At 46.6% G+C, this 17,515-nt stretch overlaps 1 protein-coding gene across 1 annotated transcript in view; it reads right to left on the bottom strand.

Annotated features, from left to right (window-relative positions):
- Nucleotides 1–17,307, bottom strand: part of FREM2 (FRAS1 related extracellular matrix 2) — a 137,604-nt gene extending 120,297 nt beyond the window's left edge. Inside the window, exons 1-2 of the mRNA XM_084769743.1 lie at nucleotides 11,859–17,307; nucleotides 6,706–6,795 (exon numbers count right to left, since the gene is read on the bottom strand). Coding sequence (XP_084625869.1) covers nucleotides 6,706–6,795; nucleotides 11,859–16,998 — 5,230 coding nt within the window. The 5' untranslated portion in view covers nucleotides 16,999–17,307. The remainder of the gene's footprint in view (nucleotides 1–6,705; nucleotides 6,796–11,858) is intronic.
- Nucleotides 17,308–17,515: the final 208 nt, after the last annotated feature.

The raw sequence follows: 17,515 nt of genomic DNA, 5'->3' as shown, positions 1-17,515 counted from the left end.
ATGTAGATCAAGCTGGCCTTGAACTCAGAGATTCATCTGCCTCTGTCTCCCAAGTGACAGAATTAAAGGTTTGCACCAGCATCCCTGGCCCGCTCAACTCCATGTCACAGAGTCTTACTGGCTCAGCCTACCAAGCTCCCACTATTGATCTTGTATCAATCCTCTGCAGCTGGAAGACATGCCTTCAAAAGCGCAAATTGGAACATGTTATTCTCTTGTTTCAAAATGAGCGTACCCAATTCACTGAGTGCACAGGCTATGCACCATGGTCTATGGTCCAGCTTGCCAGTCTTGTTTCAGGCTCCTCTCTGTCTCTCTGTCTCTGTCTCTCTGTCTCTGTCTCTGTCTCTGTCTCTGTCTCTGTCTCTCTGTCTGTCTCTCTGTCTCTCTCTCTCTCTCTCTCTCTCTCTCTCTCTCTCTCTCTCTTGTTCTTAGACCTTTCCACATGCCTCTCTTTCTCTTTTTTCTTCCTGCAGTAGCTTCATTTCTTCCTAAGCCTGAGTTTAAGCATCTACTTGCCAAGAGACCTTTTCTCCGAGCTGAATTTCTACCTCATAAACTCCAGAATGTTCTGTCTGTTGCTTTATCTTCGGGATATTTATTTATGTTTATATATTTATACTATACATACATATTTATTGTTGTTTTCCAACATCCCAATAAACACCAAAAACCTCCTGGGAGCATCAAGAGCATCTGTTGTCTAACTCAATAAATAAATGAATAAAGACCCTCTTTATAGCAAATAAGCCGAACCACAGAAACTCTGATCTTTCTCCTATATCACACTTATTTCCTGGTTACACTTCTTTGGCTTTACAAAATACATAATAATACTGACTGAAACTGTGAACATGACCACAGAAATCAGCCTCCCCTTTGTCTCAGGACAAACTTACAAGATAAAGACTAAGACAGCACTGAGCTTTATAACATGGGCCACAGATAAATATTTGGTTTGGTATTATGGTATCTTGGTTACCTGTGAAAGAAAATGCACTTAGCTTTTAAAGGGCACTATTATTTCTTTTGGGTCTTAATATAGATTCATATTTCTCCATAGGGATTCTAGCTCTGCCAAAGGTTTCATGATTTGAGTGAAATACCATCTGATGTAAAGCCAAGCATGTATTAATAAGATGTGGACTTTGGGGATGAATGTAAAGATAGCTAATAAAATTTGAATTGCATTTTTGTACCAGAAGAGTAACTTCTTTTAAGGATGCTAAGCAGGTGTATTTTTAGAGCCATGCCTTGAAGGCAATAGCGCACTAGACTTTTGATGACTTGAACTGCTCTGAAAAGAACAAGGATCGGCTTACAAACACGAGCCACAGGAGTCAGTGTCCTCCCTAAGATCTGTACTCCGTTGGGCTTGTATTGTGTCCATGTTTAAAGCATCTTTATCAATGCCTGGCATGGCTTCACCATCTTGTAATTATGGCTCAGGCTCTCCCGCCCTTCCTCTGCCTCTCCTGCCATTAGCAATTGACATTACTGTCCAGAACGCTTTCTTCCCCTCTCGGCTCAGTGTCAGACTGATCTCCCAGTGCTTGCACTCACAATCCTCATCTTTTTCTACACTTTGTATTTATGTTTTCTCACTTTAAATTCAAGCTAATTATCAGTAATTACGTTTCCTCCAGTCATCAAGCGACAGCTTCCCATCAGAACTCCTGTTCCTTCTGTGTAGAAAGACGAGGTTCCCATGACCCTTTTGTATTTGAGTATTTAATATGTCAGATGCTGGATAAAAACTTGAAAGCCTTGACCTTGACTGACGCTTCATAGACAGAAATGACATTTTGACTTCCTCTACCATCCCAAGGTGCTATTTATATCTTTGAATGGCTCGTGAATTAAAGATCTGGGAGGGTGGGAATTTTGGCCACCAAAAAGCATATTCAAAGACAGCAACAACAACAATAACAACAGAAAGTGATCTGGCTGCCAGCCAGGCACACTGTAAGAGCCAACACAGATTTCTATTATGTCTGCTGTCCAGTCCCAGTGCCAGAAATGGCAGGCGGAGCCGAGCTAGACTGCATGCCCGGGACATATGAGGACTTGGAGGAGGAAGTGACAAAGCCAAACCAGTTTCATAAAGAATAAAAGTAAGGCTTCTTTCATGTAGCTCATCAAGCCACGTGGGCACACATCCTGATCTTACACTCATAAAAAAAAAACATTCTAGTAAGATGTAACTCGGTGATGGAGCACTTGCCGAGCATGTAGGAGGCCATAAACCTAACCCCTCTCCCACACTCTGGCATGGCCATCTTGGAGCAGAGCCTGAGATCGTGAGACTTAAAGAACAACAAATAATAAGTTAAAAAAAAATACAATGTCATTCTAATAAGACGTGGGCATACATTATACGAAGACAGCTTTCTATTTCTCATATCCCCTCACGATAAAAACTGGGGTGACCAAACTAGAAAAAAAAACTTGCTGAAAATTATGGCCTGGCTTTCTAAATTCAGTAATGTAAAAAAAAAAAAAAAAAAAAAAAAAAAAAAAGCTTAGTTCTCTTTAAATTTTAAGTGGTGAAGTTATTTACATAATACACTAAAATGCTCTCCCCCCCCCCCCGATCCTCCTCCACCCCCCGAAAATGCCTCTTTAAGAAAGATAACAAGACCTCTCAACTGGGCTCCTCCTCCTTTAAGTACATCTCAGCGGAGATTTCAAGTCCATTTTCATAGTGCTTGGTTCTGCGTGCTTACAAATGTGGAGGCTTGGCTAGTGGTCCTCCTCGGTGCAAGGGGATTTACATTAAAGCTAGCTCAGGAGAATGTCTCACCAACCAATGCCAAGGTTCCATGAGCAGCTGCTCCAGAACCTTCTCTTGGGGTGCTGTTTAATCAATCCTTGCATAAAAAACAGAGAGTTCCTCCGTTACCTCTGGCTTCATGCAGTTTAATGTGTGTCCCATATGGGCCGCTAGTTCAAGTCTGAAGGTTGCCTTGAGACAAAGGCATTCTTTTTGTAGTGATGGAGGCCCACCTGGTGAGCTAATTGTCCCAACAGGACATTCCTGCTCTAAGTAAAGTTGGGGATATAAAACACCAAGAAGAGCAGGGCTAACTCCTCATTGCCGGGGTTCAGGGAACAGATTTGGACAGGAAGTGACACTTGAGCTGACGCCGAAGGAAGATATGAAGTCATTAGGGGTGAGGGTGGGACAGACCTGAAACAGTTACTTGAAATGGACTGCCACACCAGAGTAAACAGCTAGAGCACTGACAAGGGTCCCCAGGCCACTTTCACGTTAGAGAACCTTATACTATCAGGAATGAAACCACAGGAGCAAGGGAAAGGGCTACACAGTTGAAGACCTTAGGACATCTGAACCATTCTTAAATAAAAGTTAACAATCTAGAAGATACTCTGCTCTCTGTACCCTCCATAGGCGACAGTATTCTGACTCCACTCCTGCCTTACCCACCAGCCACCTTCCCATAGCTCAGTATGCAGGGCAGGAGCCTCGGCTCTCTTCTGCCTATCAGGACACTGTCTGCAGTGGGGCCCTAGGGTGGGGGGAGGGGGGAGGGGGGAGGGGGCATGGGAGGGGTGGAGATGATGCGGGGGAGGAGCCTGTGGCTCAGTTCAGTCTCTATTCATCTATTTGGGCAACTTGAAGAAGTTAGTTACCCATTTCTGTGACTCTGTTTCCTTACCTACCAAATACAGGTGCTATTTTTGCTGTTGTTACCGTGCTAAACTAAGAGGGATGGTGGTGGGAGCAGAATTGCATGGGCAACAAGAAAACACACAGAAGGTTTAAAGTCTAGTTGGGAGATCTATACAATCTAAGGACTCCGTGTGTGCTTAAGTGTTCTATGTTACATCTTGTAAACATGCTTCTCTTAAGTTTTAAGTTTTTAAGTTGTGGAGTCATCTATATAATATACTGACCACTGCTTATCTTTTTTTTTTCCTGAAAATGCTCCTTTAATAACAGTAAAGAACCCTGAACTGGGTGACCGTGTTAAGCTCTAACACAGTAGAGCCTCCTCAGGTAAAACCCACCTCTAATTTCCCACTAGTCTTTGCTCCCATCACTCGGTAACTAACATCCACATGCTCCAAACCCAAATACAAGGAGTGCGTCCCAGGAGTCACCCCTTTAATGGTGAATGGTCACTCACTGGTGACCATGTCGTAACAGGAGGGTCCTGTGACCATTCGGGTCCCAACCACACAGGACTGAATCTGAAGCAAGAGGCTTTACGCTTCTGCTTTCAAATCATTTCTTTCCCCATTCCTGATCTTCGACACGAAATTCTATTTTTAAAAAGACTTGATGATTATGTTTGTCTTGAGAATTTCCTTAGCTGGCCACCAATCTAAAAACAAACCTGGGGATTTGAAGAGGTTGACTTCCATAGCCTGGAAAGAGGCTTGGATGTTGAGAGTTCATACTCTTGGGGAGCGGTGTCTGGCAGCTGGCCAGATGTGAGATACTGGAAGCTGCTCACACACTTTGCAGATGGCTTATCAGTGTACGTACCCTCTCTGTATAAAGCAGAGGCTTGCTATGGCTAATACTTTGTACATCTTAACAGGACATACAAAATATTTCTATTCCTTGTGTGTCACTTCATCCCAGTGTCAGACCATTTGCAAGATAACATAAACTCCCCCGTTATAAAATCAGGTGGAATCAATTCTAAGATACACAAATGACCTTCTGATTTTTCAGTCTTGTAGATTCCTGTTTATTCAGGGAGGTTCAGGTACATCCCATTTAATAACCATTTGCCAGGACCTAGCTCAGTCTTCCAGGCTTTGTCTGTGGCCCGGAAGGCACAGAAGGATCTCTCTAGAATATTCTGCTCATGTGAAACTGAAGCTCAAAAGAACTTCCTGGAACAATTTCATTCACACTTTCCTAAGCACAAAGATCCACGTCTTCAGCAGTGAAAACACAGCCCCGACCTCTAGCCAGGCATCCTTCCTTACTGTTCTGAGATAGGATAGGCAATGCAATGCTTTCCAAAGTTTGAATTCAGAGCCGAGGTTTTACGGTAATGCTTGCATCCCAGCCAGCCAAGGATGTGTGGACTAGTAGAATAATTATGACTCTGTATATAAATGTTGGGAAACAAAAAAACATCTTAAATAGTAAAGACCATGGTCTAATTTTTAATGATTTATTTTTATTTTACGTGTATGAGCGTTTTGCTTGGGTGCATCCATGTGTGCCGCATACATGCGCAGTGCCAGAGGAGATCAGCAGGAGGGCACTAGATCCTCTGGAACTGGACTTACAGGGGGTTGTGAGCTGTGGTGTGGGTGCTGGGAACTCAAGCCGGGTCCTCTGCAAGAGCGAGCAGTGTTCCCAACTGCCGAGGCAGCTCCCTAGCTGCAAGCCATGGGGTTCTTAATGATTTTGTAAACTTAAGGACTGTTTTTGTTACCGAGGCTTGTTCACTCATCCTAAAGGTGAACTTTTAGCCTGAACTCAGCATCTGGTTACTTCAGGTAATTTACAGCGTCTGTTGGCAGAAGATTTCCTTTGAGCAGCAGGAGTCAGGAAGTACAATGCTTGCAGCTCATCAGTTGGTTTCTTTCTTAGGACTTGGTTCCTTACTGAGATTCCTTTGCCAGTACGTCAAATGCTAAAACGATGGTTTGGTGCCTTTCAAACACAGGCATTAGCTATATTAAGCCTGGGATGGGAGGCAGGAATCAAGTAACTGTGCCCAAGCTGGGTAACCTTCCTTTGCCTTTCTGGCATGCACGCAACAGACATCACTTTCAGACACCTGGTCATGTTGTACCCAGTGATATTTTCAACAAGAGCATTTGAACAGCGGTATTTTAAATAAGGGCAATTGGTACAACCCAAATACTTTGTGAGACTCTGTGACTTTCCATGTGGACACACAACAAACAGCAAAAACAGCTCAATATTCAACCCAGACGCAGCTAGATGTTTCCAGGTCTGTGTTTGCAGGGTGAGGAGGAAAAGCCCTTAGAAGCAGAAGAGTGCCCAAGCGGACTTGGGGCGAGTGACAGCAGGAAATGCTTCTTGTCTAGGAGCTCAGGTAGAAAGGCACATGTTACTCTCTGCAGTGTTCTTCAAACTTGGCCCCGGAAACCTTTTAGCTAGACCAACTCACAAAAATCCCCCAATCGAAGAAGATCTTGAGACACCTTGATACTAGGGCAACAACACCCTGATACTAGGGCAACAAAGCCAAGTTTATTTATCATGGAGTTCCTGTGGAGTAGAGGCAGCACCCAAGTACAAATTAGAAAAGGGCTCCCTGCTTGGGGAAGACCCACTAGGGCAGGTGCAGGCTGGGATGGGAGCAGGGATAGATGCCAGCATCTTTCTGCTGCCTGAGTAGTCTGAACAACTGGGCAGAGGAGGCTCTCTCCTCTCTCTCTCTCTCTCTCTCTCTCTCTCTCTCTCTCTCTCTCTCTCTCTCTCTCTCTGCTCTGTTCATACAGATCTCAGTATCTTTGTGTCTCTGTCTCTCCTACAAACCACAAGTCAGAAGTATCCGATAAAGAGTGGGATTCTGTCAGATTGAAATGACTAACTCTTGTAAAGTTGTAAAGCAGAAACTAAGTCCACTCCTCTTAAGAGCAAATGAGCACGAGGTACCAAATATTCCTCAGAGGCCTGTAGTCAAAGGGCAACCGGAAATAAATAAACCAGTAAAAAGGCCACCCAGAGAGTGGGATACTTACCATCATCTTCCACTAGGAAGTGAAACATATCACTTGTGGCATTCGTTCTCTCTCTCAAGACATAGCATACTTTCATGTCATCGATGTCAGCTAAAAAAATAAAAAAAATAAAAATAACCAAAAAGGCAAGGACATTAATTACTGTAGCAAAACTGATGGCTTGTACTTGCAATAAATACTATTGCCTCTTATGTCTCTGAAAACACATTTAGATCCCCTTTGGGGGCAGGGGGAGAGGGGTGATGCTTTGTTCTCTATCTCCACATGCCTTAATATCAGCTGTCCTGTAGAAATCTGATCCTGCACACAGATAAACAGAGGGCCAGGCTTAGATTGTAATAATAGCAAGGTGATGCCCCGTCCCACTAAAGGAGCGGCTATTAAATACGCCACGTCAGGCCCCCATGACAGGTGGGCAGGGAGATATTTTGAGGCATGGCAGATTTCCTGGGCCTCTTGAAATCGCACGCACGCTTTGCCTCCCTTGCAGAGTGAGTCCTACGGGAAGCCAGAGGAAAAGAGCAGAGGTTTTCTTCCCTGCGGGAGTGCTTTTTTCGTACCTGTTAGAGTGCAGTAGACTGCTTTTAAAGCCTTAATGTGTCATAGAGGCTTTAGCAACCCAACAGCCCCTTTCACTGCTTCTGAAGTCACAGGCACAGATCTATTGATGTTACTAATACACAATATAAAAAGTCCGTCCATTTTAACAGCTCCTCTCTTTAAAGATGTCGCACATACAATTTAATAAAAAAAAAAATTACTCTGGTCCCAAGATACTGTCTTTGATCTGGGCCGGTCAGTGAGTTTTTAAGGTTACACAAACTCAGAGTGTAGCTAAGAATGCTGTCAACAAGGCGTGTAATAGTTATCTGTCTCTGGTGTGTTTATGGTTTTTCTAATTTCTAAAAGCTCTATTATGTTTGTTCTATGGAGTCCACATGGGGTCATAAACAAAAACAACATGAAAAAAATTGTCTTGAGTAAGCCAAGCATTTAGAGCCGGCAAGTTCCACCATAGGCTTCTGAATCTTTCTTAGGGCATATGACACGTGGCCTGTACTCTGCCGCACTCAGCTCTGAAAGGAGATACACTTATAAGCAGACAGCGATGTGGACGTCTGCCTTTCAGTTCATAGACCAAGTCCACATGTACTGCACCCCTGCAGTCACTAGCTCTGCTGTAGTGTCCAACACTAACGTTTATATCGGTCAGCACAGGCATCTTTCCTAGCGGATTAAGAACCTCTGACATTTTTTCCCTAGTCAGCAAATGCCCTCGTGAGTCTTAACTTAACGAAAGAGCCAAGTGGTCTCACCCACTCACCTGCATCTCTACCTTAGCCTGCCACGAGCCTCTGAAGGCTAAGAGGCACCGCCCCTGCATGGTCAGTTAACTCTGACAACTCAACTTACGGCCTGTTGTTTATCAGTAAGGAATGACCAGGCCTCTGCTGATTTCACATCCCTAATGCACCAGCCATGACCTGGAGTCTTGTGGAACTCTTTTGTAACCTTCTCACCTCCTCTTACATTTTGTTTGAAAGGCTAAAGGCACTGCTCGTAGATGATGATGATGATGATGATGATGATGATGATGATGATGAGTAATAATGAAGAAGAAGGAGGATGGAGTGGAGAGATGGCTTTGGCTAAGAGCACTGGCTGCTCTTGCTGAGGATCTAGTTCCCAGCACCCATCTTAACTCCAGTTTACACATGATCTAACACCCTCTTCTGGCCTCATTGGGCACTGCATGCATGTGGATAGCATACATGCAGGCAGAACCCACACACACCAAATAAAAGAAGTCTAAACAAAAATTTTTTAGCTAATTAAAACTAAAGCTCAGAGGCTGGAGAGATTGCTCAGCAGATAAGAGCACTGCCTGCCCTTAGTGGAGCCAGGCTCAATTCCCAGCACACACACAGTGACTCACGGCCTCCAGTACCCCCTGTTCCAGAGAAGACAATGACCAATCTGATCTCCACAGAGACCAGACACACATGTGGCAAATAGACATACATGCAGGTAAAACGTCCATACAATAAAAACAAAATAAAGCTATAAACTAAGAAAGAATCTATTACACAACACATGCCCATGTTTTCTTTTCTTTTCTTTTTCTTTTTTTTAAAGTGGGAATTTTGTTGAAATAGCTGCTTTAAAACTGTTCACTTTCCCTCTAACTTGGTTGGCGCTAATTCATGGTTACAGAAGGAGACTCCTGATGACAAAGCTGTTATTTTACAGGTACTTCCAGAAACATAAACACACTGTAAACATGCATAAGCACTACCTTCCTTCAGTGCAAGGATACAGTAATTCAGATAGCTGACATGCTATAACAATAATCTAAGAATTAGATTTTCTTCTAATTGCTTCATTTGATATACTTATTCATTGATCTACACAAGCATCCCATAAGCAAATAGCCCCGGTAATCATAGCTGGTGCAAATGGGATGGGAGCACCTTGCACTTTCCTGAAAATGATTAACAAATTATCCAACAAGATATCCGTATGTGCTCAAAACTTATTGGTTTCTGTTTTATCCATAGGAGTGCTTTGCCTGGATGCACCTAAGAACACTACATGCTGGCCTGATACCCAAAAAAGCCAGAAGAGACATCAGATGCCCTGAAACTGGAGTTACACGTGGTTGTGAGCTGCCATGTGAGTGCTGGAAAGGAAGCTGGGTCCTTCGCAGGAGCAGCAAATGCTCTTAACTGCTGAGCTGTCTCCCCGGCCCCATTAAGTATTCATTGTAGAGGAGAAAAGAAAATTCAGATGCTTGAGACCAGTGTCTTGCCCTTGGAAGCAAGGGGGGAAGGGATAAGCAGGGAGACGTTGGCAAAAGGCGAAGCTTAAAGCACAAAAGTTCTCTACTGACTAGTTCTGCACTGTGAGCCTTAGCTGACACGAAATGTCACAAGCCTTTGGAATAAAAATGTCTCCCCAAAGCCATTTAGTTAATCAAGTTAGGAATAACCTCTCTGGCTATCTTTGTTAAAAATACAGATTCACTTATCCCTCCGTGACGAACCAAAGCCAAAACCAGACTGCACACGCATGGTTCCTCATCATGCCTAATGGCGCTCTCACTTCCCCTCCAGGGGGAGCAGCCAGCTGTGAAGGAGCGAGCCATCTTTAATCACTTATCTGATCTCCATAAATAACTGCTATGAGCCACACTCCAGCCTCAACTTGTTCAAATGAGTAACGAAATATCAAGAGTGCTCCTCCTTAGGGTCTGAATTTGTATTAGAATGTGGCAAGCTCCTTTAACATGTAAAATTTGAAACTATGTATATATATATATATATATATTTTTTTTTAACCACAAAATATAACTACTCTACAATCACAAGGATAATAAAAGTTAAATGTGGTAACACCGAGAAAACAAACCAAAATGCCTACAGTAAAATAGCATACTTTAAGTGTTCAATGTATGAGGAATAATATGGCCGATATTTTGGAGCCGTTGAATTTGGTCTGTAGAATTTAAAAGAAACCATTTGCTCGTCTTCTTCCAATTTTTAAAACAACAACAACAAAATCCCTGTAAAAAAACCGCATTGTTTGGGAGTCAGAGGAGGGACGAGGCAGAAGGTTTGCTGCCCTCTAATATAGCGCTTCCCTCTGCTCCGTGAGAGCACGCCAGCCTCCGCTGCAGGCTTCTGCCAGAAGCCTCTGGAAAAAAAAAAACAACTCTGCTGGGCATGCAGGGCACTCACACCCAGAGGTTTTCCTGTCCGGGCAGGCCCGAGATATATGCAGGCTCTCAGCCAAGAATCGGAGGCTGGAGTGCGAAGCTGTTTGCCAGCATCAAACAGAGAAGTAGATCGCTTGAACACAACAACCGCGTCTATTAGAGTGTTGGCTGTCTAAAGGCAGAACGCTGTAGCAGGAAAAGAACACCCCCGCTGGGATGTCCTGGGGTTACACTCCATTTCCACCCCGGAGCCCACACAGGAGATCCAGTTTCCATTCTGATGGTGAGATTTTCCTGAAGGCAACACAAATCCCTTTGTAATGAAAGTTGCAAGGTCTGAGAATGGAGCCCTAACTTCCAGCTAGCCTCTGAATGGCTTCTTTCCTCCCTCTCTGAGAGGCTCGACAGAGGTCACCTGCCCTTCTGGTCTCTGGCCTCAGCAGGGCCTGCTGCCTCAAGGGCCTTGGGAACGCAGGTGCTTCAGGCAAGGGGTGTCTAACGCTTTGCTTGGGACAGGGCAGAAAAGGCTTTGAGGAAATAATAAATTAAAAACAATGAATGAAAAATAGCAAGGACTTAAATAATGATAAACAACAATAATAAAATAGTAGCAAATATAAAATTAAGGAAAATAATAAATAATAGTAAACAACAATAAAAGCAGTAGAATAATTTAAAAAATAATAATGAAAAAATTCTCTCCTTCAACGATTAATCATCTCTCTGAGGTTAATAAGATGGATAAGTAGTTAGCTAATGAGTTAATATGTAGTTTTCTTGCACATCATTAATTGTGTGCTTCCTTTTTTGAGCACATCCCAGCACTGTGCCCTGCTACATGAGATATAATTTTAATAATTCTAGACAGGTTTATTTATTTTGTATGTCTTTGAACAGCTGTTTGCCTGCGTCATGAACCGGTATAAAATATTTTTTAAGTCTCAAACAAATACAAATGAATATTGTCTTTTAGTTACAAAATTCCAATGGTCACAGCAAATATCAACACAGATTTAAAAAAAAAAAAAAGGTAATATGAATGTAAAGGAACTGTGTATGAATGTATACTGATCATGACAGCCTGGTGATCTTTAAGACACTAAAACATTTTGAGGACCACGTGCAGTGTGTGAAGCAGGACAGAAAGGCCATCGGTGAAAAGCAAGAGCATTAGAAAGTCAGTCTCTGTCATCAACCCACAAATTCTTGTCTCATCGGCTTACCTTGCCACACTCACTGATAAAAGTCACTACAAACACAACACACAGCCAAGTGGAGGTGTTGTCACAGGATTGGGTATCTGTTTGCTCTCCTTCCCTCTGTCCCCTTCCCTCCCCTCCCCTTCCCTCTCTCCTTCTTCCCTTTAACTCAATCTCAATGATCTACTTAGAAAGCTTAGTGACTGGCTTTGGTTGAGAGGAGGAGGAGTAGAACATACCTTGGGTAAATTGTGTGATGCTGTGGTTACCTTGGCCCAGGTTGAGAAGGTAGCCATGTTGGGGGGCTTCTGTCACAATGAACCGGAGAGAAAAATGCACACTGTCTCTGTCCTCCACTTTCAGTATTTTGCTGGTGATCATGAACCCCAAATGGCCAGTGGCCAGAGTACGAAGTGTAGAAGCTCCTTTGTTCACCACAATTTGGGGGACACTGTTGTCAACAGCTAGCACCTGGATTTTCATCACTTGAGGTCTCCTAGTTTCAAACACCGTATCCGGAAAAACATAGAAGTCAGAGTGGGTGCCGTCCGTCACCGTGAAGGAGAAGCTGTCTTCTGTGGACTCCGAGCCGTCATGTTTGTAGCTGATTAAGTTTTCATTCAAGTCTTGCTTAGTAAAAACCATGACAGACCTAGTATTGTTGTATAGGAGGTGACCATGAACAGGGACCTGGGTGACAGTGAATTTTAGGAGTCTGTCAGGGGTGTCTCTGTCTTCCACAGTGAGTTCAAAGGGAGTGATCAGCTTACTCTCACCTTCACTGACCACCAAGTTGTGGACCGTGACCACTGGCTTTTTGTTGTCTACGTCACTGATAGAGATCCGGAAGGTTCGGAAGACAGGGTTGCGTCCATCGGTGACTTGAAACTCAAAACTGTCCATTTTGACCTCATCCTCAGCTGTGTGTATGTAGTAGATTTTGTTACCAGCAAGCTGGAGCTGAGTGAAAGAAGTGATGGACATTCCTCTTTGATCTGTGCACTCCAAGTGACCTCTCATAGGAGCCCTGGTGATGGTAAAGACTAAGTTCTCGTCAGGACTATTCAAGTCACTCGTGCTCAGTAGGTCTGTTGTAAGAGTGACTTTGCCACCTTCTTTCAAGGACACTCCCTTACTTATCACATCAGGGAAGACAATGTCAACACTTCCGATGGACACATAAAAGTACCGATCTATAAGGGCATTTGTTCCATCTGTCACATCGAACTTAATTAGGTCTCGAATGCCCTCTTGCCCAAAATGGACATATTGAATTAAATTTCTGTCCACTTCATCCTGGGTAAAATTCATACCTAGGGTGATATTTTCAAAGGCACCTATAGGTTTTCGCTTCTGTAACAAGCCATGTCCTGGTCCATAACGAATAATATAAACCAATGATTTGTCATCAGAGTCTAAATCAGTTGCCATTAGTATTCTGTTGTTGATAACTTTGGTTTCCCCAATTTCTATTTCTAGCCCATTGTTGATGGTCATCCTGGGGGTCTCATCATCAACAGGGATGACCACGATGAGGACCATTTTCTCCACGGAGTGCTTCCCATCTGTCAGTTTAATCACAAAACTGTCCTCTTGCGTCTCAGAGTCATCGTGCTCATAAATAATGCTGGAACTCTCTCTAATCTGGTCCAGGGTGAAGCTTTCGACCAACACAGTGCCATTGAGCAGCTGGTTCATGATGTGCCCGTGAGTCGGGAAGCGGGTAATGGTGAAAGTTAAATCATCTGCGGGGATGTCGGCATCAGCAGCGTTGAGGATGGGCGTGTCGATCACCAGACTCATGCCTTCCATCACCATGAATTCCCTCATGAACATTTCTGGCTGCTCGTCGTTGGCAGGAATGATGACAATGGGGAAAAGCTGTCTTTCGGAGAAGTTAACGCCGTCAGAACAACGGAATATAAAGCGGTCTTCGACGGGCTCCACTCCTCGGTGGACACTCTGGACATAGTTAATGTGTCCTTGCCTGAGATCCTTCAGCGTGAAGGCACTTATGGCAATCCCAGCTCTCGACTTCTCTGAGCCTGGTGCTGGAGAAATGTTCTCTACATAGCCCGAGATGGGCTGGATGACTAGTGTGCACAAGAGGTCATCATTCAGGGAGTCCATGTCCTCAACGTTTAGGTGGGTGAGGCCAATCACACTCTTGTCACCTTCCAGCACTACAAACTGCTCACCCACAGAAATCTCAGGGGCTTGGCTGTCCACAGGGAGGATGGTTACCCACACAGTAACACCTTGAATAATACTGCTACCAATTCTCCATTCTTGAGATGTAGTTGACAGACTCAAGTTAAAAGAGTCTGCTTTGGGCAACAGGCCGATCTCACCACTGGTGTGAGCGTAGACAACAGAGCCTTCCAGAATGTCCCTCTGGGTGAACCGCTCAGCGGGCGCTCCATTGACCAGAATTTCCCCATATGAGGGTGGATCTTCCAACAGGAAAGTCAACATCAAGTCATCGGTATCCTGGTAAGCCCCCTTAATGATACTGGCAGTGATTTCAGTAGCCTCATTTTCTAAGACATCTAGATAGGACTCCAGAGTACCCGCAGGAAGGATGGCCATAGGTCCTTCTCGATCCACCTGCCGAACACTCACTCTGAGAGTGATTGGCACCACATGGTGTCTGTCACTGACCTCCAGGGAGCAGCTGTCAGTCAGAGATTCGTCCCCCTTACTCAAATAGGAAATTCTGCCATACTGGATGTCCTCTAAGCGGAAGTGTTCTCCGACATGCAGTGTCTGCCCAGATAGCTGCAGGTGGCCGTGTTTGGGGGCCTGTGTGAGGGTGAAGGAGATGAAGGCCACATCAGTGTCAATGTCATTCACACGCAACTCAGTCTCACGGAGGATGTGGTGGCCCTTCTTCTCAACAGTGAAGCCAGTGTTGACAATCTCTGGGGGCTGGTTATCCACAGGCTGCAGGTAAAGGGTGAAGGTGCCAGGAGCCACATTCCCAGCTCGATCCTCTACTTGGAACTGGAACTGGGCTACCCTAGCTGCCACGCCCAACTCCTGCCCAGGAGGCCTGTAAGCAATTTTATGATGATTGACCTGGGCTTGGGTAAAATGGGTTACCACCACTGAGGGATCATCAGTGAAGACCAAAGTGCCTAGTGGGGCTGGTGAGCGGTTTTCATCTGTGTCCGTGGGAGGCTGGGTCACTGTGTAGTGTAGCTCTCGGTCATCTGTGTCCAGGTCAGTGTAGTGCAGCCACTTTTTTCTCAGTGGCGTGAGCTGGGATTCCTGGACCACCATCCGAAGGGGGCAGCCACTGCCCAGCTGTGGAGGGAGGCGGTCCACAGGATGAATCCGGATCACAAACCTCTGGATCCCAGACTGATTAGGAGGGTCATGGTTGTCTTGGACTCTAAACATGAACTGGTCCATCACTGGCCCGGGGCTGTGTGGCCCCGAGTGCTTGTAGAACAGCTTTCCCTCTGTTATATCCTGTTGTCGCCATTCGGTCACTGTTCGCTCATAAAATGACCCTTGTTTCTGCCACAGACCCTGCTCTTCCTGGGGAGCATGAGTCTGGCGGAGAAGTAGGTGCCCTGTGCTTGGGAAGGGTGACACCAGGACAAAAAGCAGCTGGGAGTCATCTGAATCCACATCGGTTGCACTCAGAGTCAAGGGCGGTATCGGCACAGTTTCACCCTCTGCCAGTGTCAGGCCAGTGTTGGCGTTCAGGACAGGTGGCTGGTCATCCACAGGCACTAAAGTAATGGGGAACAGGAACTGGACCTGGTGTCTGCCTCCTCCATCTGACATGCGCAGAACCAAGTTGTCACTCAGTGAACCGTCTCTGTCATCATGCTGGTAGACAACCTGGCCAGCTGCCAGCTCAGCCACTGTGAAGGCCTTGGGAGCAGAGTCACTACTGGGAGAGCCCAGAATAACAAGGTGGCCGTGCCGGAGCCCAGCCACCACCTCCAGTCTCACAGCTTCTAGGTCATCTTCATCACTGATGACCAAGTTCTGGGGTCCACTGCCTACAGGACCCGTCAGCGGCCGATATTGACCCTCATAGAGAATAAGGCCAGTGTTTCGCGTGACCACTGGGGCCAGCGTATTCATGGGCTTCACCACCACCATGAAGGCAAAAGGGTCTGAGGCTGCTCCTTCAGGGTCCACTACCTCCAGCTCTAGTTCAAACAGTCGCTCCTGATCAGAATCCTCAAAGGGAGGCTGGTAGGCAATCTTCAGCAGGCGCAAATCCCGTTGGGTGAAGGAGGAGAGGGGCAGGCTTCGGTCATCAGTGCTCACCAAGTAGCCCTGCCCAGGCTGGAAGGCAGAGGTGAGGTTGAATATCAAAAGGTCTGGGTTAGATTCAGCATCTTCTGCGGCCAGCATGTCTGGAGTCAGGGCAGTCAATACGAACTGGTCCACCTCCATCATCATCATGGCCACAAAACTAGGCCTGGGTGCAGTGTTCTCCATTCCTCCCCGGATCCTTACAAGCACCTGGAAGTGCTCGCGTTTTAAAGCCGGGCTGCCCACAGGAGCCCCTCGCGAATGTAGCTCCACCACCATAGGCAGCCAGTCCCTGTTAGGTGAGCGACTGGGGGCTGTGTGGCGGTAGCGCACTCCCAGCTCCTGGAATTCTTTGCAGTCCATCATGTGGGCTTCAGGGGTCCCTCCCCGTCTGCCTCCTCCCGGAACCTGCGGATAGCGAAGGAGTTCTCCATAACGTGGCAAAGCGCTCAAACCTGACAAGATACCCACGCGGCACTCCTCAGTTTCAGGCTGGTAGGCGAACTCTAAGCTCCGAGCGTCCAGGGCATTGCTGGTCCCTAGCAATTCTTCCACGACCAGAGGTAAGTTCCGAGTCACAATCTCCAGCTGGGTAAAGACCACTTCCACCTCCAGTGCCAATGGCAGCACTATGGCCCCTCCTGGAGCATCGTAGCGCAGCTGCAGCCGGACGCGGTCGCGGGAAGGGCTGCGAGCACCCAGGTGTGAGTAGCGTACCTCGCCCGGGCCATAGTCGCACGCGAAGCGCTTGGGACTTAAGCGGCCAGGCCGCTGGGCCAGCGCGTCGTTGTCTAGCACGGTCACTGTGCAGCGGTCTCCAGGCTGCACCTGCAGCACCAAGTCACGCAGCGGGTCCAGCCAGACTTCGCGACCGAAGGGCACCCGGAGCCCGCGGTTCGACACCACAATAGCGTCCTCTGCAGGGACCCCTGAAGTCCCGGAGAGTCCCGGGGACAGACGTGCTGCGCCGGGGGCAACAGGCTGTGTGAAGACGCGGCTTACCAGTGACAGAAGGAGCAGCAGGAACAGCAGCTTCAGCGACTGTGTGGGTACCCTCTGGAAGCTGCAGGGCTTGGCTGTACTGCCCGCGCGCGTGGCCATCCTGGCAGTCCTTGTGGTATGCCGGGTCCCGGCGTTAGAGTTTCGATAGTTCACCAAAGCGGGTGCGGGCTTCCAGAGAGACTGTTGGGAAGGGCCGGGAAACTCCGCGCGGCGCCTGCCGAATCCTCCCAGTAACAGAGCAGGACCTCTAGAAGGATGGCCAAGTGTGCCGCGCGGTCTCCGCTCGGATCCGCAACCCAAGATGCTAAACACTTCTGGCGCACCCGGGGTGTGTAGCCGACAGTGGAGTACCTACTTCCCAGGTCCCGGGACCCTAGCCTTTGAGGGAAATCCCGCCCCTTGCACCCCCTAACGCCAATTCTCCCAGGGGACCAATCGCTTATCCCTGGAGGAGGCTCTGAGCCCAGGGTTGGGTAGTGACTGATGTCAATCAGTTCCAAGGCGGGGAAACTGCGCAGAGCTGATCTGAGAGAGGTGCAACAGGTTGGTTGGAATGAAAAGGCTCCCAGGGCTGCTTGCCTCTAAGGACTGATAAAGCCTGGACCTGGAGCTGCTG

Source organism: Acomys minous, assembly GCF_964271855.1.
Source record: "Acomys minous genome assembly, chromosome: 19".
Classification (NCBI taxonomy): Eukaryota; Metazoa; Chordata; class Mammalia; order Rodentia; family Muridae; genus Acomys; species Acomys minous.
This window is presented reverse-complemented; position numbering and strand designations above follow the sequence as displayed.